Source organism: Periplaneta americana, chromosome 12 (assembly GCF_040183065.1).
Source record: "Periplaneta americana isolate PAMFEO1 chromosome 12, P.americana_PAMFEO1_priV1, whole genome shotgun sequence".
NCBI lineage: Eukaryota > Metazoa > Arthropoda > Insecta > Blattodea > Blattidae > Periplaneta > Periplaneta americana.
The window spans coordinates 33,279,125-33,302,821 of record NC_091128.1 but is presented as its reverse complement, the minus strand read 5'-3'; the positions used below and the strand labels follow the sequence as shown (position 1 = coordinate 33,302,821).

The 23,697-nt window shown below is 35.0% G+C and overlaps 1 protein-coding gene across 2 annotated transcripts in view; it reads left to right on the top strand.

Annotated features, from left to right (window-relative positions):
* Window positions 1–23,697, top strand: part of LOC138710222 (synaptotagmin-10-like) — a 605,974-nt gene that overhangs the window by 324,563 nt on the left and 257,714 nt on the right. For both annotated transcript variants that reach the window (XM_069840882.1, XM_069840881.1), the window contains exons 4-5: window positions 20,928–21,062; window positions 23,330–23,484. In XM_069840882.1, the coding sequence (XP_069696983.1) occupies window positions 20,928–21,062; window positions 23,330–23,484 (290 nt within the window). The remainder of the gene's footprint in view (window positions 1–20,927; window positions 21,063–23,329; window positions 23,485–23,697) is intronic.

Genomic DNA, 23,697 nt, shown 5'->3' with positions numbered 1-23,697 from the left:
GGGCCCCATGTACTTGTAAACAGACTTACGGGGCAGGCGTACACAAACTTCCTGGAAAACACCATACCTCATGTTTTAGAAGACACTCCATTGATCAATCGTCAACACATTCACATCTTGCATGATGGCGCTCCTGCACACTTCAGTCGTACGGCTCGCCGGTACTTGGACCGAAGGTTTCCTGATCGATGGATAGGTAGAGGTGACCCAATTGCTTGGCCTCCACGCTCACCTGATCTGAACCCTCTCGATTTCTACTTGTGGGGCCATTAAAAATCATTGGTTTATTCGTCTCCGGTGCCTGATTTGGAATTCCTTCGGAATCGAATTGTGGCATGTTCTGATGACATACGCAATACTCCTGGAGTTTGGGATCGTGTTCGCAGGTCAATGAGACATCGATGTGAGATCTGTATTCAAGCAGGAGGTGGACATTTTGAACATCTTCTGTAATGACAACGACCTGCGGAAAGAAAAACGTTCCGGTGAATTTCAATGTTGTGAAGGCCATAACTCGGAAATGAAGCATTTCCGGACACATGTTGTAATGAACTATTTTGATTGTCTACATGTGGGAAATACATACCTGAAATTATGCCCCATATTTTTTAAACACCCTGAATATATTTCAAAACAAGAAAAACGAGTCCAATATATATGGGTCCTAAAATTAATATCTTCCGAGATATGACTATTTTTCATCAATATCATAGTAGATGTTCGATGTGATTTAATTTTAAGAAAGAGCATTCAGTATTCTAAATCATGAAAACAGGAAATTAGTCTAATAAACATGGATCTCAGAATTAATATCTACTGAAAAATGAGTGCTTGTTCATCAACATCATAGGAGATGCTGTATGTGATTTCCATTAAGAAAAAGTGGTCAATATTATGATAGGTGGTAGTATTCATCAAAAGAAGGAAACGTCTTATAAACATCGGTTGTAAAATTAAACAAGTCTTCGAAATTGGTATTGTGAGAACGGCATATCTTCTAATGTAGTGGTTCCCAAACTTTCTGAAGGCGCGACCTACTTTTGGACGAGACTTTCTTTTGCAACCCCCCCCCCCCCATTGCCGTACCGGTACCAAACCACATTTAAAAAAATGTAAATTCTTGTATAATCGAAAATAATGATAATTTTACTCAAAATCAGTGGATACCACCCAAAGTATGACCAAATTGAATTATATAATGGTGCAATAATTACACAAAATATTAGGTAAACATCATTTCTAGTACTTCAAACCATTACCACCGTGGCACTGCAGTAATAGTTCAATACAAAGTGATAAATTCCATCAATGGAATACAAACTCGTATTTTCAGCAAAATCTGTGAAGATATAGGTTCGTTACATGATAATATTCTTTATCACAAGGAAGATGGCTTGGGGGTAACGTGTTGAAAAGAGTTTTACAGTTAAAAACAGAACTTTTAATATACCTGTACGTACAAGACGAGAAATCGGAATATATGCAAACCATAGGATAACAAAAGTGGAGACAGTAGTAGAAAATAAAATTAAAAGAATGGAGGCAAAAATACAGGAAATCACAACTATAGAGGAAAGAAGACAGAGACGTGAATGGAAGAACAATGCAATTATAAAGCAAGCAACACCTGAAGGTACAAATGAAATCAATGTACAACAAGAAGTGATAAAGAACACGAACGCCATTCCATATTATAGGAGACCACGATACTCACAGAAAGACGGAAAAATCTACAGCTGGACAGAAATGGACAGCAGAAGATGACATGAAATACTTCCTCAGTCGCAAAGTATTGGTATTGGAATCCTAGTTCCTGTATAATCTATGAAATTAAATTGTAGTTTAGATCTTTTTTTCCATACATAAATGAAAGTTATTCATAAACATTCTGAGAAATACAGGGACATCATTTTATTTTTACTAACATTTCTAATGTTAACCTGGCTATACCTTTGAATTAACGGAAACACTGTTTGCTATCCCCTTCCACGACTGGAGTTCGATGATACTGGCGTAAAATACAAACATATCACTTTACTGGGTATAGGAGGGAAGAAAAGTACTTTATCCATTTACGTAAAGTTGGAAATATCGCGATTTTAAGTTGGGTAATTTTCATTAGGTTTCTCTTTAATCAAAATACAGTACTGTATTAACAATGAGTGTTTTCACTCACGAACTGCGCTGTCAATTCGGACGTATTCATTATGCAGCGTACATTATACTGTCTAGAGCAGATTAGCGTACACTGTAGAGAATAAAGTTAAATTGAAAAATAATAATAATATGGATATTTAAACACATTTTTGAAAATTATGGCCGTTCATTTCGATACAGGCTTCACTTCTAATGTGCATATTATCGCACTATAGACTATTGTACCTAATTCCAATTACCAGTTTCGTCCTTCGTACTAGTAACTCATGTTGAAATAATTCTGTATCTACTCTATAAAAGAATACCTTACGTACTGTAAATTCAGTCTTCACTTCTATCCAATCCGAAAAGATAAAATTACTCAGACATGCTATTTACTGTCCGTCCAAGTTGTTTTGTCGCAGGGCCGTAGAAAGGAGGGAAATCACGTGACAATTAATTAATTAACGAGGCCCTTTTATTTAAGTTATTTTAAATAGTTGTATAATATTATGTAGACGTCCAATTCCTAACAGAAATTAATGTTTTCCTAAAAGAGCCAAGACAGCCCAGCTTAGCTCTTAGAGGGGTGAGCAGAAGCGGGTGGGGGAAACCGGGATGCGACGTAGGCAAACGGACGACAGTACCTGTGCGGGAATATGATTCTATATTGAAAGCTCCTTCGTCACTGGAAAACTCGAACATATTTCTGGAACGTACTATACTCACTAACTAAGTACTGTTTGTGTTTACTATGACCGTAAGGCGACTTTGACTGTATACGCTTGGTTGTGTGTTGAGAACGGTTTGAAGTTTTTACTAGTAGACGGGGTGGGAGTGAAGTACATTAAAAAACTCAGGTACAATAAAAATTGAAGTAAAAATAAATTGATGACTCTGTATAAATCGGAAATATATTTAGAAAATATTAATATTAAAGTTTCCATGGAATAGTTATATACGTTACAAGAGCGGTATGTTGACGTTTTCATGGTCAAGGAAAAGATTGAAAAAGCGAAACGTAGTTGAGCTTTTTTAATTTCCGAGAACATGAAAACAAACATACCGCTCGTGTATCGTACATTATTTTGTGCGAAGATCGTTTATTACATACCTAAAAGACGAATTTATAATTAGCTGCAATGAAATCTCCATGTTGGTTTCTGTTTAATGACGGCAACTTCGGAAAACCTAATATCTTTCTTCAACATTGTTGCTATAAAATGTTTTGTCTTTACTATACTCCAGCAGGCCGTGATATACGTCTGTCTTCCCCCCCCCCAGTCTATAAATGCGAACTTAAAACAAACGGTAAGGTTATGTAATGATTTATTTTTCATTTTAATATTTTAACAATATTATTTATATAACATATTGCAGTAATAACATCGGCATCTGGAATCTTGTTGATTTTTTCACGGCTTCCTTAATGTTACTTGTATCAGGAATGCAATAAGTTTCGTGGAGAAGTAGACTTTATTTAATTTTTGCAAATATTTAAAAACAATAATTAACATTGCAATTTAGGTGAAATTGCAGTGGTAAGTTTCCAATTTATAATTATTACTATGTTAAACGTCTCTAAAAATAATATGTTAAAAGCCTAAAGCAGTAAAATGAATGTGGCGCTTAAGCGGTAAGAAGAGGGAAATTGTTATGAGTGTTACGTTGGGAATACTGAATGTGGTATTTCACACTTACCGCGTATTGGTTCTGTGCGGAAAACAAGCAAATACGCAGGATCTCGCACAAAATACCTTTGTATTCAGCAAAACTATGCAGTTGTGTTTACCGTGTTGCCAGCAACACATAACGAGAATTTTACGTTATCGATTCTCTGTACGTAGAGCAGAAAAGCTGGAAAGAAATATGATCACAAGCGAGTGCGGTTGGAGGCTAGCCGCTCGTGACGATATATGGATGTTCTTGTTCCAGACAAGCGGAAGAGATTCCTGGCTCAGTTACGTGTATCAGATTTGTTGACAAACTGATTTTTCTCTTTCTGTAGCAACTACCCCCGTATACGTTAACTAATACAATATTCGCAGAACTGTGAAGCAACACTGCTGTTCTACATCGTAACATAATAGCTGAGGAAACTTGGCGGCGGTATTGTTCTGTTAAATTAAGCATGCAAGGCAGAGTACACAAAGCATCGTGTACACAACACAAGACGGGCGCTCGTCAGTCGAACAGCTAAAGCGCCATCTTTCTACTCTACTAAGTCGGTTTAATTGTCGTCGAATTCAAATGTGATGTGTAATAAAAGACGGTTTTAAGCAGGTATTTGCGTGGTATTCCCGTTTCCTCTAGCAAAATTTCATCACTTTCCTATTAATCACCATCTCTATTGTAACGTAATGTTGATTTACCTCACGTAGTTCACTGCAGACACTGAAGATAATTTCGAAGATGATAAATTAGCTATTGTATTGTATTGTATTTTTTGTATAAATTGTATTGTGTATTGTGTAATTGTATTGTGTATTGTAAATTTATTGTGTATTGCTTATCATTTTTTTTGTGTATTGTTTATATTGTATATACCACTGCCATCGGGTGCTTGCCCACTTGCAGTGTAAATACATACATACATACATACATACATACATACATACATACATACATACATACATACATACATACATACATACATACATACATACATACATACATACATACATACATACATACATACATACATACATACATACATACATACATACATACAACATTCCATAGTATTCATACATGCTTACAGCTAGAATATGGAACAAGTGAAAACACTTAATACTATTATAAAATCTTAATTTATAGTCACAGTCTAGATGAAATATATACAGACGAGATTTACAATATAGTCTACTAGTAGAACACATAGTTTTAGTATCAATTTCATGAAGTGTTATTGAATGTCATGAATTCACCTACAGAATAGAAGGCGTGAGAAATTAGGTACTTCTTTAATTTGGCCCTAAATAATTTTATGTTTTGGGTTTCATTTTTTATATCGATAGGGAGGCTATTAAAAATGTTTACTGCCATATAACGCACTCCTTTTTGATAGCACGATAGGCTTGCCGATGGAGTATGAAAGTCATTTTTTGACGTGTATTTATGCTATGAACTGTTGAATTAGTTACAACGTTTTCACGATTACATACGAGGAAGACTATTAATGAAAAGATATACTGACAAGCCATGGGCATTATTTGTAGTTTTTTGAACATAGTCTACACGATTCCCTAGATTTGGCACCTACTATTATTCTAATTACTCTTTTTTGTGATAGAAATATATTGTTACTATCTGTGGAATTTCCCCAGAATATTGTTCCAAAACTCATTACCGAGTGGAAGTATGCAAAGTACTATGTTACTACAATAGACGAGGAAGCCTGTGTCATTGATGGGAATTGAAGTATAGCCTATATTGATAGAGGAAGAAAGTACAATAACAGTTTAATAATAATAATAATAGTAGTAATAATAATAATAATAATAATAATAATAATAATAATAGTATGCATTTACCGTATCACCACGATCACTATCATCAGAACTCAAATTAAGCTCCAAAAATTTTATATCTGTGATGTAGAAAAAAAATGTGTGTATGTGTATGTGTGTTGTATGTATTAATTGTGTTTTATAAAAACAGCGTTATAAAAATTTTGTTATTTTTATGTTCATAATTTGTTACAAATTATTCCTCTATCGATTCATTTCCTTGATGTATGAAAAATTAATAACGAGTTACTGCAAATGTTGAGATAATGAAAGCAGGTAATACATTTCATAAAATGGATATTTAAACAGTTTTTTAGGTCTCGTAATTTTGTTGATAGCGCTCTTTTTACAAAACACCGATATACAGTATATATATTCCTTCTTAATTTATGGGAGAAAATGTGCTTTCCTATTCTTTCTCACGTCCTGCGCCGTGGCGTCGCGGTCTAAGGCATCCTACCCAGGACCCGCGTTACGGAATGCGCGCTGGTTCGAGTCCTCATGGGGGAAGAAATTTTCTCATGAAATTTCGGCCAGTATATGGGACCGGTGTCCACCCACTTGGGGAGCTACAATAGTTAGCGAAATCCGGTTGCGAATACCAGCTATAACGGCTGGGGGGATCATCGTGCTAACCACACGATACCTCCATTCTGGTTGGATGATCGTTCACCTCTGCTTCGGCATGTGGGCGTGAGGCCAGCAGCCGGCTGATCGGTCTAGGCCCTTCACGGGCTGTAGCGCCACGGATTATTATTATTATTATTATTATTATTATTATTATTATTATTATTATTATTATTATTATTATATTCTTTCTCACTGCATTTAAATGGCGTTTTTATTCCGTTCAGTATTTAATATTTATTTTAGTAGGTTATTTTACGACGCTTTATCAACAGCTTAGGTTATTTAGCGTCTGAATAAGATGGTGATAATGCCGGTGAAATGAGTCCGGGGTCCAGCACCGATAGTTACCCAGCATTTGCTCGTAATGGGTTGAGGGAAAATCCCGGAAAAAAACCTCAACCAGGTAACTTGCACCGACCGGGAATCGGACCCGGGCCACCTGGTTTCGCGGCCAGACGTGCTAACCGTTACTCCACAGGTGTGGACAATATTTAATATTGTTTTAAAGAAAATAGTTATATTAAATTCGCATTTCCTCATTTTCAGTTTTATATCAGGCTTATTCATGCAATATAATTCACTTTTCTGAAAACCTTCCCATTGTTAAGTACACTGTATTGTAGCCAAGTTACATTAGATAAATACAAATACTCTGTAATAGACTATTCATTCAAGAGTAGGTTTTTAACTGCAAACCCAGCATTCTCCAATCTTCCCTACTTTTCTCCTTCCTCTTAGTCCCCGCTTATGGTTCATGTATCTAGATGTTGTCTATCATCTGATATCTTCTTCTGACCCCGATTTTTCTCCCTTTCACCATTCCTTCCAGTGCATCCTTCAGTAGGCAATTTCTTCTTAGCCAGTGACTCAGTCAATTCCTTTTTCTCTTCCTGATAAGCTTCAATATTATTCTCTCTTCATCCACTCTTTCTAGCACAGCTTCATTTCTTATTCTATCTGTCCATTTCACACGCTTCATTCTTCCCCATATCGACGGGCCAATTCGAATGGGTTACAAGTCAAAGTGCAAAGTTTTGAGATAACTGCATTTTAAAGTTTCATGTTACAGTGAAAAATCCAATTAACATTATTCTAACTTCTACTAGTGGCTTGTACAGGAATTTCTGCGTCCATTAGAAGTTCAAATAAAAATTTTTCAGTTTTATTTTCCAATAAAGAATGCCATATATTTTGAAAGTTATTTGCTTCCATAATAATGAAACATACATTCCTCTGAATGGTATTTTATGCCAAATATTTTTCTTGAACCTATCCATCTTCAGTTCTTGAGTTTCAATGCGAAAGCATAAGTAACAATGTTAGGACGATCAGTGGGTTTTTCATGTGGAAGTAAAGCAGTAGCTATTTCAGGTCATTGTGAATTGCAGGTGAGAGTTAAGAAAATGTCAGGTTTGATATGCTTTCGAACAATACACATAACATCATTGTACTGCTGCATGTTTCGTGAACTGCCTTGAAATGTAGAGGCCAGAATCACCTTTTCCCGCTAAGAGATCTTGCTGAGGTGATCGAGAGATTACAAAATCTTGTAGATATCTCAATTTATCTTAATTTATCAATTTTAGGCTTTCCTTATGAACTGTAATTTCTACGCTTCTTCCAGACTGTACTGACCTGCCAATTGTTGCTGGATTAACTTGGGTGACTAATGAATGTGTGAGAAATGGCTACGAACAGCAATCCAATATGATAAAACTGAAGTAAAGTCGTTCAAATTAGTTTGTTTCGGGTGGCGTGGGGTACTGTGTTGCACTTGTGGTTCACAAGGGAAGAGGAGGGGATATATCATCAGATCACAGTGAGGGAGTCAATTTGAGGCTCTGAAAGAGTGCTTTCTAAAAGAAACGGATTTCACAGGTCGATTTATCGCTACAAAAATATGGAAATCCGTTTCAAACAGCATGTATTCTACAGATGGATTGAGCTCTTTTTGATTCAACACTCCTCATTTGGCCCTCCTTGTCTGTCGTGCACAGCATAATGTATTTTGGTGATTCACCATCTTCGGAGACAAAAACACCCGCAATGTCTTCTGCAGTAAGTTTATTGCATCGCCGTTGATCTAACCAATATGATTAACGAAACTTACACCTGCAGATATCGTAGAAGTGGGTAAAGTCAATCAGTGGGTGTAAAATCGATTATCTGGGATTTTTATTGAAAATTATATATTTTCTCAGTCGCTTGTTAAAATTTTGTTATGCTGACTTCATTGCCTGATATTGCAAATGCAAGCGAGAGGGACACAGTGTAATTACCGTTGAAGTGAAAATTGTTATTTTCAACTTTTTCTCTTAAATGAAAACAAAGTCTTACAAACTCTAAATTATAGTCAGCAGTGAAAGGAGACAGGAAGTATACGTAAGTACTTTTCGTTGAGATTGTATCCTGAAATAATAGTTTTGCAGTTCGTAAATGTTAGTATTGAAACTTATTATTTTAAGAAAACTTGTACATCTTTGTAGGGTTAAGTCGATCATGCCATCGACCTACTCGAAACAGACAGGACCAGCAGGAAGAATAAATTGTTCACCGAAATACCTCCAACTAACACTTATAAACAGAAAAGTGTCATAGTATAGCTTATATTGATGGGATAGTGGGGAGAGAGGAAGACGAAATTATGGTGAATTTCTTGCGTAAGAGAAGCACTGCCAAAGGAATATATTTTGTACACCCCTCTGTACCTGACTATGGGAACAACGTAGTTTCTAAAGTGACATGAAGAGGGGAACATTTCAAATAACATCTGATATAAACCTAAGCAGTGTTGAATTGCATTTTAGATTATAATTGAAGGGTGGTATTTCAATGTAAATTTTGAATTCTTAAATCTTTGTTTGTTGGTATGTGAAGTATTAAAATGTGTTTTTATGTTTTATAAATTGGCAATCATAGCCACGATTGTACAGTGGAGACCTATTGGCCTAATTGTATCGAATAGTATAATCACAGTAACAAAAGACACACTATATAATGCTATAGGCATATATTGAAGATTATTTTTGTTTTTACACCCCTTATAACAAATAAAATATATGTAATACACTTAATTTGTTTTTTTTTAATCATAAACAGTGATCGACTTTACTCCGCAATATTTTAAAATCGATCTTAAACTAAAAATTCAATGGTGAGCAGGTAACTTCGATCACAAGTCAAATAAGAAAAAAACAGTTTTTCATAGATTGTAATTCATTTCTTGTAACGCGTCTTCATAAGTGACGGATATGACGACAAAATGCTATTTTCTGAGGAACTTAGCTCCAATTGCATAACCTAAATATCATTACAAAATTGCAAAATTTTGATCAACTTTACCCTCTTCTACGATAGCACGTTTTCTTCATTTGTCAATATTTGTCCTGTATTTTGTAAGAAATAGCATGAAGATTGTTAACAACAATATCTGACAACGTTTGTAATGTATTAGGTACGTGTGAAAGCTGGACGTCTTTTTGGCCACGTAAAATTTAGCATAATTATATTGAATTAGTGACGTATAATTGGCCATAGGCTCGTAATGGATTTAATGGCGGAAGATCAGAGACGTAAGTTAGTTATGTATTATTCCATAATATATCTTCAGAAGTATAGGCTGTTGTGAGGAATCTATTACTGAGATGCGGAAAATGAAGCGAATGCTAGATCAGAGTTGTAGAATCTTATATGGGCCCTAAATAAAATTATTCATCGTAAATTATTAGTAGTTTCAGTGTTTCATTAGTTGTTGGTTGCGGGAAATAAACTAACTCATCACGGCAGCAAGAAGTGAAATGGCCTGCTCTTCTCCCTACAACAAAATGATCACAGATATAATCGATTAAACCAAAGAAATATGAAATTAATTTTGATGTAGCTCAAAGATGTAGCTAAAATAGGAAGCACGACTCAATTACTAATGCTTCTTCCATAGTACTGCACTACAACCTAGGAAAATTATATGATCACACCTATAGGCCTAAGTCTCTACACTGCACCTTCATTAAGTATATGAAAAAGACGCACAGAAATTGATTAATAACTGTAAAAATGTTGCATTTTTAATAAAAATACTGTTATCTTACTAAGTTATGTAGTTTTCAGTAACATATATGATATACTATATAGCCGTTACTTTAAATTGTAGAAATGAAGATCTAATTTAATATATTCTTTACATCTACTTATATAACTCCAAAAGGTTTCAATTTCATATCATGAATATGCCATTAAAGTATAAAATTAGTGACAAATACTCACATGATGGCATTAACCATAATAATTCGGGGGTGGATGTTGATGAAAAGTGATCTTATTTTTCACATTAGGACGATGCCTATTAATATAGAAATCCTTTCTGTGTTAATATCAATGTAAAAAAGTAATTTCTTATATTCCATTGAATTTTTTTTGCATTTTTTTTACTTTTTGAACTAATAGGTCATTTATATATTTTTTCGACATATTTGGTCATTTTTTATACTACTCTGAAGAACTTTTAGATAATTTTGAATGCATTTTACTTTCTTCTTTACCAACAGGTCTGTTAAGTCATTTTATAACCAAATAGGTCAGTAGTAATTACCTACTGAATAAGTGAATAGCAGTGAAATTTGAGTTTTATAGTTTGGAACAGACTCTGAAGTCCATCCCTCATTCCACTGAAGGCTTCACTTCACACAACGGAAGTAATATAAAATTCTTGACAACAGCTTAGTTTAAGTGAGGGCTTTGACCGCTACTGTTCTTTTGTCGGTACGAGGGAGTCTTAAGAATTTATGTTTGGAAGGGGGGGGGGAAACTTTTACCATGTCCTGGACAGGACGTTGTGTCCTCAACATGGTTCGAAAGGCATGTCTACTGTAGTAGACAGTGTTTTTAAGACAAAGATTGCAAGAATACACGCTGTGCCCACAACTTGTTTTGTCATTCACACTCCCTCATCTGAAAGATCTGGTAACAAAAGTGAAGCGCGGAAGGAGGAGGAGGAGGCAGAGAATGAAGGCACTGACATTGACAACCCCTGATTGTAACACATTGTAAACCCTCACTAAAATCTGTAGTGTTCCCTTAAAGCCTTCATTTTGTTGCATGTTCTTTTCCTTTATCTTAGCCAAATACCAGGAAGTTGCCTCCTTTATCCGAAATTTGCAGGGCAGTCATTGAAACAAGGTGACTAATTTTTAAGAAGTTGTGGTGCGAGTACGTTGAATACTATTTAAATGTCATTTTCTTTTAATTTGATGTCATTTTTTCATTAGTTTAAGGGCATTTTAATGATCATTTTAAGTAGATTTTTAGGTCATCAACATCCGCCCCCTAATAATAATATTTCATTTTTAATGGTAATAATGTCATCATACCTTCTTGAGTTTTGTAGTTTTTATTATCCAATACATAGCTGTACTCAGAAAATTACACACCAGAGAATTAGACCTGTAAATTCTTTTCAGTAAGTCTTGAAGTTTTTAATAACCAATATAGAGACGTTTTCAAAAATTTACACAAATGAAGATCGACATATTGGCGTTATGATGTCAGATAATCTGAGCTCTAAATATCTCAGCAATCCTGCAGATCATGGCCTTCATGTGATAATGTTTATTGTATTGTTTGGGGACTTTGATGGCTATAAACATTACCATTGCGGCCGACCCATCGTTCGGAGGATGTTAAGATTTTGATTATGTGTCATGTGATGACTGAAATATACAGGGGCTCCGTCATGGTGAAAGAACATCTCCATTCTTGTAGCCAAGGGAACTGCAAACGACTGTTTCGCTACACCCATTATGAACAGTGCTGCCCTCAGACGATTTAAGAATGGAGACACTTACCGTTCTATTCCTTTTTATGCAATGATTTGTCGTTCCTTTACACAATTTGTAAGGTTTGTTATATTAATTGAAAATTGGACACATTCTTATGAACTTTTTCAATCAGAGTAGTCTATACTACCACTTCCTTAAATATTTACCATTTCTCGTGAATCACACTATATAATACCAAATCTCTCTAGCTCATTGTGTACCATCTTAAAGAGTTCTATGCTCAGACATTCGCGAAGCTCTACAGCTGCAGAAAATTTAATCCATCTAGAAGAAGAAGGAGACCCCAAGATCTAACCTAATATTGAAATCTAACAGATATTTTTGTAAGGAAGTTTTAAGTTGGTTATGCAGTTTTGAAATGATGATTTGCAATGTATTCCAGGTATCTCTGGCAGGTTGCGCATACACCGTCAAATAACTCCGCAAACCAATCAGTTTTTGGACGTTGAAAAAGCCATATCAGTTGCATTATGCATTATTATTGATTTATATGCTTCTTTTATTAACAAAATTAGTTCACGGAAATTAAATTTATCCGTAACACCTATCACAGGCAAGCCTGAAAATTACAGACAGAATACAACCAATGTTTAATTTCGGCGTACAATAACCTAGTAGAGCAGAGTACAAAACTGTACGTGCAGAAATGTTCTGGTTCGGACTGCCTCGGTGACTGGCTGAGAAGTATGAAACAGGAACAGCCACTTAATAGTCCAAAATATAGCCATATGGAAGGAGAAGAAGAATATATATTTTAGTTTTATAAACATTAGAAAATGTTTATCAAATTTTAGTTAAATTGGAGAGATTGCTTAGTTCTGACAAAGGGAGAACTGTTGTTCAAGTATCAGGTGACGTTAAGAGATATCTACACCAGCTTATGTTGCTCTCTGTTCTTTCAGGATTCAGAGACAATATTGCTTTCACTTTGGTGAAAGAGAAATTATATCGTTTACATTTTTGGTAGTTTCCCTTTCCATATTTTGTACAAAATGTATGGTTATTGTAACTTCACTCATCATCAACCATTTTAGAGAATATCACTGAAACTTAGCCTAATGACAGGCTCAAGGACTAAACTAAAGGTCTGAAATGAAGACTATAAATATTAGTTAGTACCTTTTCAACAGAAAATAATTGAAATTAGAGGAATTACTGGTACTAGATAACGAGATCATGAATTGACAACAATCTATAGTTCGTAAAAAGAAGATCATCCATGCAGAATACGCAACTATTAATTTAAGTGATCACCCGCAGTTTGTGGTACAAGGAGCTCTATTAGAATGAACATTGATTTGTCAAGCGAGCGAATTTATAAAATATTTTGAAATTTTTTAGGCAATAGAAACATTGACCTTATTTGTTGTCTAAATAATACGGGATCTTTTAAAGGTATTGTAATCCAGTATCCTATTCTATTCGTTTCTAATTTGTTCTGGTCTATTCTATTCTTTTCTATTTCGTTCTGTTCTGTTGTATTCCTTCCTATTTTGTTACATTATATTCTATTTTATCTATTGTATTGTATTGTATTGTATTGTATTGTATTGTATTTATTAACATTCCATGGTATTCATACATGCTTACAGCTAGAATATGGAACAAGTCAAAAAACTTAATACTATTATAAAATCTTAATTTATAGTCACAGTCTAGATGAAATATATACAGACGAGATTTACAATATAGTCTACTAGTAGAACACATAGTTTTAGTATCAATTTCATGAAGTGTTATTGAATGTCATGAATTCACCTACAGAATAGAAGGCGTGAGAAGTTAGGTACTTCTTTAATTTGGCCCTAAATAATTTTATGTTATGAGTTTCATTTTTTATATCGATAGGGAGGCTATTAAAAATGTTTACTGCCATATAACGCACTCCTTTTTGATAGCACGATAGACTTGCCGATGGAGTATGAAAGTCATTTTTTGACGTGTATTTATGCTATGAACTGTTGAATTAGTTACAACGTTTTCACGATTACATACGAGGAAGACTATTAATGAAAAGATATACTGACAAGCCATGGGCATTATAATTCTATTCTGCTTTCTTTTGTTCTATTCTATTTCATTCTTTTCTATTTTGTTCTGTACTATTCTATTCTTTTCTATTTTGTTCTATTCTTTTCTATTTTGTTATTATATTCTATTTTATCCTATTTTGTTCTGTTTTATTCTTTTCTATTCTGTTCTGTTCTATTCTATTGCATTCTACTCTATTTTGTTCTATTATATTCTATTCTTTTGTTCTGATCAATTCTATTCTAGTCTTGATTACTTGACAGTATATATGCATAAATTTGCTACATTGAATTATGTACAGTAATTACAATAAAATACCTTCAGTACTGCGCATCATATGATATACAGTTACATATGAACAGAAGTAGATAGAATCATTTACTCTTGTTAATCGCATTGAAAAAAGAAATGAGCGAATTAAGAAGAACTTAGCTTAGCAAAATTACTGTATGCTGAGAAAACCTCATTGCGAATAATAATGTCCAGACAAAGTAATCAGCCACTGCTACTATTACTGCTATTACAAGATCTATTACCAGACTGCGGCCTAGGGTCACCGATTCGCGAGACTGAAGTTTGGAACGCACGGATTATACATGACGTTATGACCCATGGGGTGGGATGACACTCTGAGAGTACTAATTCTGCTTGCAACCACCACACGTACTTGAGATCCTATGAGTAAACAAGTATATTTTATTTCTTTTCATTTATTTATTTGATTATGTGTACATAATTTGTGCTAGCGACAATTTAGCTGTTTTATAAATCACACCACTGAGGAACAAATAGAAAATTAAGAGCACCAAGCATTCCCTTCAAAACGATTTATAGAGAAGTTCGGAAAGGAATATTTTCTTACTAAAGGAAAAAAAATAATAACACTGAATTTTGCAAATTGTTTAAAAAGTATAAGGACAGATAGAACTAGATCCTTTCAAAAGCAGTGTAATAGCAAAAGGTACATTGAAAATATTTAATTATACAATCAAAACTGCTCTTGAACATCAAAATCACACATAAAACATGAAAAAGAATTTCACTGAGATTTGCCAACATTCCTTTCAACAATAATTCAAAGCGTTTCTTGAAAAAAAAAAGTTGTTTTGCGCGAAAGTAGGACATACTTTTCTTTTAATACGTTGCGGATGTATCTTGTAATTCGGTCCATTGAACTGTGAAGAAATGTATTTTATGTAAGTACTGTATATTTTTTTCTTTTCTGTTCACACAAAAATGATTATTTTATATTGCTAAATATATACAGTATAATGTAAATTGAAACATGTAATGTTAGGCAATTATTATTTGTAACAGAAATGCACTGTATATATTATATGTGTAAGCGTGAACATTTATTTTGTGTCCTACAGTGACTGAATGGTTACATGTTTAGGCAAGGAATAACTGCACATTCAATCTCCCATTCCTCTCGACCTACACAACACAATGGTCAGTGGGTTCGTAACTTAATGCGTGTAGGTATCCTGCGACTCTGTCTGCCCATTACTATTTCTAATACTGCTCTGATGATAGTGGATTCACTTCTTTTTCATATTAACGTTCTCATATAAACCTCAACTTCTACTTTTATTTCTTTTCCTGGAATTGAAATTTTTTGAGCAAATACAGCTTCAATCGTACTTTTTTTTATGTAACGTATGGTTTTTCACTGAAAAAAAGAACACATATTCAGCACATTTCCAACAAGTTTGCAAACGATCAACCTTGATAGAAATGTATTCAGTAGACTATCCCATATTCTTGAAGATAAAGACATAAATTGAAGATGTTTTATTCATCCAAAAAGATTCGTGTGTAAAATATGGCTAAAGGTTTACCTTCTCACCTTGTTTACATCTCATACATAGCATAAAATATACATCTACAGAGTACTCAAAAAGAACATAAGGAAATCATAGTATATTTTGCTGCTGAAATACACTCATCATCTTCTTCTTTCCCCTGATTTCCTTCTCCTAATTCTCTTCTTTTCCATTCTCCATAATTGCGTTTTCTGTTGCTTCTACAACATCCACCCCTTGTTTCCCTTCCCCTCCTTCCCATTCTAATGCTATTTTTATTTCTCATAGTAATCCTTCTACTCTTCCTCCTGCTACATTTAATCCTATTTCTCACTTCCTGTTCTACTTTTCTCGTACTTCGCATCCTCCTGGTCTCTCTCTTTCATATTCTATCGCTATTCATACTGCTGATTCTACATTTTCTTCTTGTATCTCTATCTTCTCCATAAACCTCTTTCCAGCACTTATCTAATTCATCCTGCTACTGATTTTACTCTTATCTCTCTTACGTTATCTTCACATCTCTCCTAGTAATAATTGTACCACTACTTCAGTTACTCTTTATTCTGTACTCCTTAATCTCCTGACCCTTCAGCTTCTAATCTCATATTCTTCCTGTGACTTCTCTTTCCCTTTATCTCTTCTCCAATACTCGTCCCATTCCTTCTGCTAGCCCTCCATTTCTTTATTTCTCTCCTCCTAATGTTTTTCCATTCCTCTTGCCGCTCCTTCCCTCCTCTTACTTCAACCACTCATACTACTATTCCTGTTTCACCTCCTCGTAATGTATTTTCCATTCTTTCCGACGCTCATCCTTATCCCTCTTCTAAATCCTTACCTCATCTCATATTTACTTCTCTTCCTTCCGCATTATCGACTTCAACAACATCACCATTGCATTATTTTCCAATTATTGCGTTATGTTGTGAGTTACTTTCCAAAGAGTAGATATTCATTCACAACTGTTAACCCTCCAATAGTCGCGCGGTATACAGTAGTAATCCAGTAATATATATTATTGCGTCATCATCATGCAACCGCCACTAGTCGTGCGGGAAATATGGTCCGTCCCAGGGATCTGTGGAGTAACTTCGCGCATATGGGGACGGAGTCTATCTGTGCCGGAATGTATTGCGGGCAGCATCAGGTCGAGTCCGCTAAGGGGTAATTTTTTCGCGGTTGAAGGTAGAGTAGAGTTTAGATAGAAATTATCCCCTCCTGCAAGTGATTGCTCGTTTCATTCAAGCAATGCCTTTCCCCAGAGCAGTCATTGGCTCTAGACCTGCCACATACCACTTGCGCAGAGGTCTTGTTTCGTCTTTCTACTCCACAGAGTCCTGAGACAGACCATAGTGTATCTTCCTACAACATTGCGCTGCACACTTCCAATATATTCGTATCCACTGGACTACAGTATATTGGTGACAATTTTATTTTCCATCAGTTTTGAGTAGATTACAATTGTATGCCTCGCGACTATTAACGTGAGCTTTCTTTATCATGTAGGACAGAAATATTTTTATTACTTTGTTATCTCAGTGTGGAAATGAACGATGTTACGTCCATGGCTGTGGAGTAACGAACTCGGGTTCAAATACTGGTTGAGACAAGTTACCTGGTTCAGGTTTATTACCGAGGTTTTCCTCCAACGATTTGAAGCAGAATTACTGGATAACTTTCAGCGTTGGACCTCGTACTCATTTCGCAATTATTTATTTGCATTCTCCTCTTTCATCATCATCATCATCATCATCATCATCATCATCATCATCTCCGTTTCTTTCCCATATTTCAGGCTTGCTTCGACATTTACCTCTAAAGCCTGCAGAATCCCTTTACCTTTCCGGGTAGGAATCACCATGGTATCCATGGTCCTTCAACCTCAGTCCTACGAGCCCCAGGGGAGAGCCCTCGGTACATAGCACTACCACCAGCAATTGATGACCACATACCACGGGGTCCAAGTTCGGTGGCGACCTGCAGCTGACATTTCATAATCTATTGCGCTAACCCTCAAGACAGGCACATACCCAAACCCACATCGGCTGACCATACTAAAGTTCGCTGCGTACCCAGTTTTCGAACAATCAACTCCGCTCCTTCCTACCTTTCTAGGCCAGCTCCGTCCGTTCATCACCAGCCGAAATTTGTGGAATTCTATGAAATTATGACAGAATAGAGAGTTGTTGACCAAATTATGGCATGCGCCCATTATGGGAAATTGTCTGTAGATCACGTTACAGCGTACTACGTAATAGTATTCTTCAATATAAGGAAATTTTAATTACAAAATGTAACAAAGCTCTTAAACCAGAGAAGCTAGCTAAATCTGAATTTAGATTTGAAAAGCTCGTGTCTATTTGCCTATTTCATTCGCAATATGTACGTACAGATCCAGATCTTGTAATTTGGGCGTGGCAAGCGATTGAATATGCATAGGCGTGAATGAAATTACTGCATGTTGTCAATAACACTACCCAAAAAAATAATTTTGTCATACCTCGTGTAACAGGTTTGTAAAAAATAAACGGAAGTTACTTTATGAATACCCCTCGTAATAATAATAATAATAATAATAATAATAATAATAATAATTTTATCGAAAGATAATGAAAGTAGTCGGCCTGGTTGGCGCTTGGTATAGAGCTGGTCTTCTATGCCCAAAGTTGCGGGTTTGATCCCAGGCCGTATCGATAGCATTTAAGTGTGCTTAAATGCGACAGACTTATGTCTGTAGATTTACTGGCATATAATAGAACTGCTGCGGGACAAAATTCCGGCACACCGGCGACGCTGATATAACCTCAGCAGTTGCTCGCGTCTTTAAATAAAACATAACATTTAATAAAAGCTTGTGGCTGGAGTGGAGTTCACATTAAATAATGAAAAAGCAATTTGCACGCTTAAACCTACACTAAAATAATTATTTAATTGTATAATTTAATTAATCAAGTATAAGTAAGCAAAACTGACCTTTGGGGAGGCCAAGACGTAGATGGGAGGATAATATTAAAATGGATTTGAGGGAAGTGAGATATGATGATAGAGACTGGATTAATCTTGTACAGGATAGAGACCGATGGCGTGTTTATGTGAGGGTGGCAATGAACCTGCGGGTTCCTTAAAAGCCATTTGTAAGTAAGTGTAAGTAAGCAAAACTAAAGTGAAAAATATCAAAATAATACAAGAAGTACAATGAAATTATATCAGATAATACACAGAAGAGTAGGTTAATTAGAAAGTCTAAAAGACGATGATCCCTTTAAACAATAATAAAGTAAAATGAAAAAGTATTAAATAAATACAATTGCAAAATAAATACAATTATGCAATAATATAATGAAGTAATATAATGTATACTAATCAGGATTTAAAATCAGTTGAATTTTAAATAATTCATTATTGGAAAATGCTAATTTTGAATGTTTTTAATGAAATCAATAAATTTATCCTTACGTCCTTAAAATAATTCTTAATGTTATTCTTACAATAATTGAAGACTGGACATAAAAAGTCTGTAAGTGCCAAAGAGAAAGACCGTACAAAACTGAGTTTTCTTGTGCAGCTAGTAATGTAATATTACATTCCATCTCAAATCGACCGAAATATAGAGAAAATTGTCCTTACAATTTCTAAATACAATGAAACTTTTTTTGTACGTAGAGAACTGTGATACAATGCTTTGTGCAAAGTTTGAGGCATCAGAACTTCATAGTATTTAAATTTAAAATATTTAAATTTATCGTATTTTCATAAAATTAGCAACTTTAAACTGTTGTAGCTCCGAAACCCTTTCACCCAATGATCAAAATCATGGTTTATTTTGATGCTGAGAAATTAAAGTTTATATTGACATGTAAACAGATTTTCTTTCTTTGTATGGAAATGGAGAAATTTAGATTTTTCCTCATTAAGACGAATTTGGGTAGGAAAAAATATTTTAAAAATATATAGTTAGATTCCGCATTGAAAGTACAAATAAACACATATTTTTTACTGATGATATGTTGATAAGAAAGTATTGAAAATATCAAATAAAGAAAATAAATAGTACGCGCGTGAACTAACCAGCTGACTGTGAGACGGGAGCTAGCCGAGTTAAGCAAGGCCAGGAGACAAACACGTGACGTGTCGTCTAGCAGCGCATGGCTGTGCTAGCTTTATCACAGGTTTTCATAAACACAGGAGTAAAATGATGCCCAACGCTCCCTTATCTTCAGCTCTCGGCCAGTGCGTGCGGTACTGCGCCGTTCAAGTCCAGGCGTGTGAAAATAATCTATTTAATACCCTCGAAACTTGTTGCCGTACCACTAAGCAAACAATGCCGAATCCCTCTTAATAATGCAAGTTTTTTTTCTCAATATTTTTTTACATTTTTACAAATGGCCAAAAAGCCTAAAAGCAAGTAAAATCAAATTATCTGTCTCTCTGTATACAACAAATATAAGGATTACTTCTTAATATAACCTACCAAATGTCAGCTTCAAAATAAGCTCTCGTTCAATGTTCTGCAGTAAATGGTTCCAGAGTTCTGAGCGCTGAAAGAGGCTTAAAATACGCTAAATTTTTCGCTCAATAACGCGAAAACCGTTTCACTTTCGATAGTATATTTTTGAAAATGCACTCCCCTCAGCACCTTGTATAAGTAGGGAAAAAATTAGGGTATAAAAAATGCGAGATTTTTTACTGATCGATTTCATATGGAATAGCCCAATATCATACGTTTTGCACAGCTATGGGAGAAGCTAGGTTCTAAATAAAATTACAGTGGAACTCATTATTTTTGTTAGTGGATTGACCCAGGGACATAGACTCTTTTTTTTCATTTTTTTTTGGCGGGGGGGGGGGAACTAAATTTGAACGATATTGGCACTTATAGCCTCTTTTATGTCCAGTCTTCAAATAATAATGCAATAACGCACCTCAACTTGTATGCATGTGTACAGCGGTGTAATGGATGTTTCATGTATTGTGTGTTACAGCCTGAACTGTACAAGAAAGAGATGCTGGCTAGGCAAACCAGCTCTGATAGCTCTGGCACGGGCGAGATGGAGTACTGCGGGAAGCTGCATTTCGCACTGCGCTACGATACTGAGATAGAGGGACTCGTCGTCAAGGTAATTACATGCATTATTGTAGCAACAAGTGTGAGATAGGAACTACACTACACAGAGCACTCTAACTCTGGATTGTCACTCTGTTTTCAGGATAGTGGAAATGAGAAGAAAATCATTTTTGTTTGTTCTTACAGATAAATAGGAGGGCTTATCTTTTGTAGTCTTACACTTGTGTACATGAAACAAGAACGAATGAAATGTTAGGTATTCAGATGTACACAAACTACTGAGAAGTTGAGGTACTTACAGTGCCGCAATCTCATATCCTCAGTAACAGAAAGAGCAATAATAATAATAATAATAATAATAATAATAATAATAATAATAATAATAATAATAGCTTAATTACAAATGGCTTTTAGAGAACTCGGAGGTTCATTGCCGCCCTCACATAAACCCTCCATCGTCCCTATCCTGAGCAAGATTAATCCAGTCTCTACCATCACATCCTACCTCCGTCAAATCCATTTTACTATTATCCTCCCATCTATGTCTCGGCCTCCCCAAAGGTCTTTTTCCCTCCGGCCTCCCAACTAACACTCTATATGTATTTCTGCATTCGCCCCCAACTGCTACATGTCCTGCCCATCTCAAACGTCTGGATTTAATGTTCCTATTTATGTCAGATGAAGAATACTTTGTCCACTCTCCTGTAACTTCATCCCTCTTAGCCCCAAATATTTTTAAGCACCTTATTCTCGAATACTCCTTGCCTCTATTCCTCTCTCAAACTAAGAGCCTAAGTTTCATATCCATATAGAACAACAGGTAATATAACTGTTTTATAAATTCTGACTTTCAGCGTTTTTGAGAGCAGACTCTATGACAAAGCTTTTCAACCGCATAATAATAGGCATTTCCCATATTTATTCTGCGTTTATTGATATTAATAATAATAATAATGACAATAATAACAATAATAATAATAATGTATAATATAATATTATTAACAAAATGTAAAAGACAATAACTCCAAACTGAACAATGAATACAGATATAACATGACGATAAATTTCAAGTATAGTCATCAAAAACATATACAAGTTACATATCATTCTTTAATGACGGACCTGTCATATTTTCGTATCTAGGTACTAGCCTTAGCTATTACTTTACTATTAATATAAATTACTATGCTATTCCTCTTAGCTGATCCTTGTGGTTTAAATGAAAATTTATACAGTTTTATCTCTAATGCCTAGTCCTTATTATAGCATGAACATGTTTTTTATGACTTAACTTTGTCTTACCATTTCTTATTCAATATATGTAACAATTTTCCTATTTTCTATCGACCTATACAATTACTAATAAGCTACTCTGATATTTAGTTTTGGAATTGACTCTTCAATAAATAATTTCTTTACCGTAAAATTTTCTGGACTAGATAATAATATACCCGCAGCACCCATTTTTGTCTGCAGAACGGACATAATACCTCCTCAGTGATACTTTTTTCTGTTCTTTAATCTGCGGATTCCTATTTGCTACATTGCTAAACCCATATGTTCTTCTCTGGAGTTAACTGTCTTGTATTCCTCTTATTCCCATAAGATTTTCGTTGCTTTGTACTCAATTAATTGCCGTAATCTGTCTAAATTACTGAATATTTCATGTCCAGCTATATCATTGTTCATTTCATAAGGAATAGAGATAATACGAGTATAGTCCTGCCATCGATTAATGCTGTTCTTGGCATTGTAATTAGCTACAGAAATATGGTGTTCTAATTATAGATGTTGCAATTGCGTCCTCAGAAGAACATCTAGAAATAATGCATAAGGGGTTATTATTGCAAGATAAATTTCAGTCGAACTAGGTCGTATGTTCTGCAGTTGTTCTCGGCGATCTAGTGGTGACCATGTTGCCTTATTGATCCGAGGGAGAGGATTAAAACTATGGTGCAGTATTGGAGAAAGATAGCTTCAAGAAACATTTGCTGGAATTTTTCTCCACGTTGGACATTGATGTTGAATGACATCTACAATGGAAAGATCTGTTAGATGAAATACTGGTACCTTCATTACTGTCACAACCGTTACTGGAAGAAGCAGAGCCTATTATATCCATAAACTATTTAAAATCCTTATCAACTCATGTTTATAAATTAATTAGTATTTCCTTAGTTATAATATATCACAATGTATCTATCTTAGTTTTTTATTAGTAATTAAATGTAATTTTCATAATTTGCATAATAATATGTTTATGTAATTTTATAGCGTATGATTAATAATAGGCTATACGTAATAATGTTGTTTTTGTAGGTCCTTGAGGCTCGGGATCTCCCAATAAAGGATATGAGTGGAAGCAGTGACCCTTATGTCAAAGTCCACTTGTTGCCTGACAGAAAGAAAAAATTCCAAACCAAAGTCCATCGCAAGAACCTCAACCCCGTTTTTAACGAAACATTCATCTTCAGGTAAGTCTTGCTATCGCTGCTTTCACAATTTCAACGTTAGCATAATTATAACGCCTGGGAAAATGCAGCTCGGTAACACTGTAGTATGGCCTCAGAAGAGTCTGTTGGTGCATTGCGGACTAGATATTCAGCACAATTAAAGTCACCTCTTTCGATCTGTCTCACTATTGTATTCTGCTTTGTACCGTACATGCAGTGGAAAGGTTAAATTAA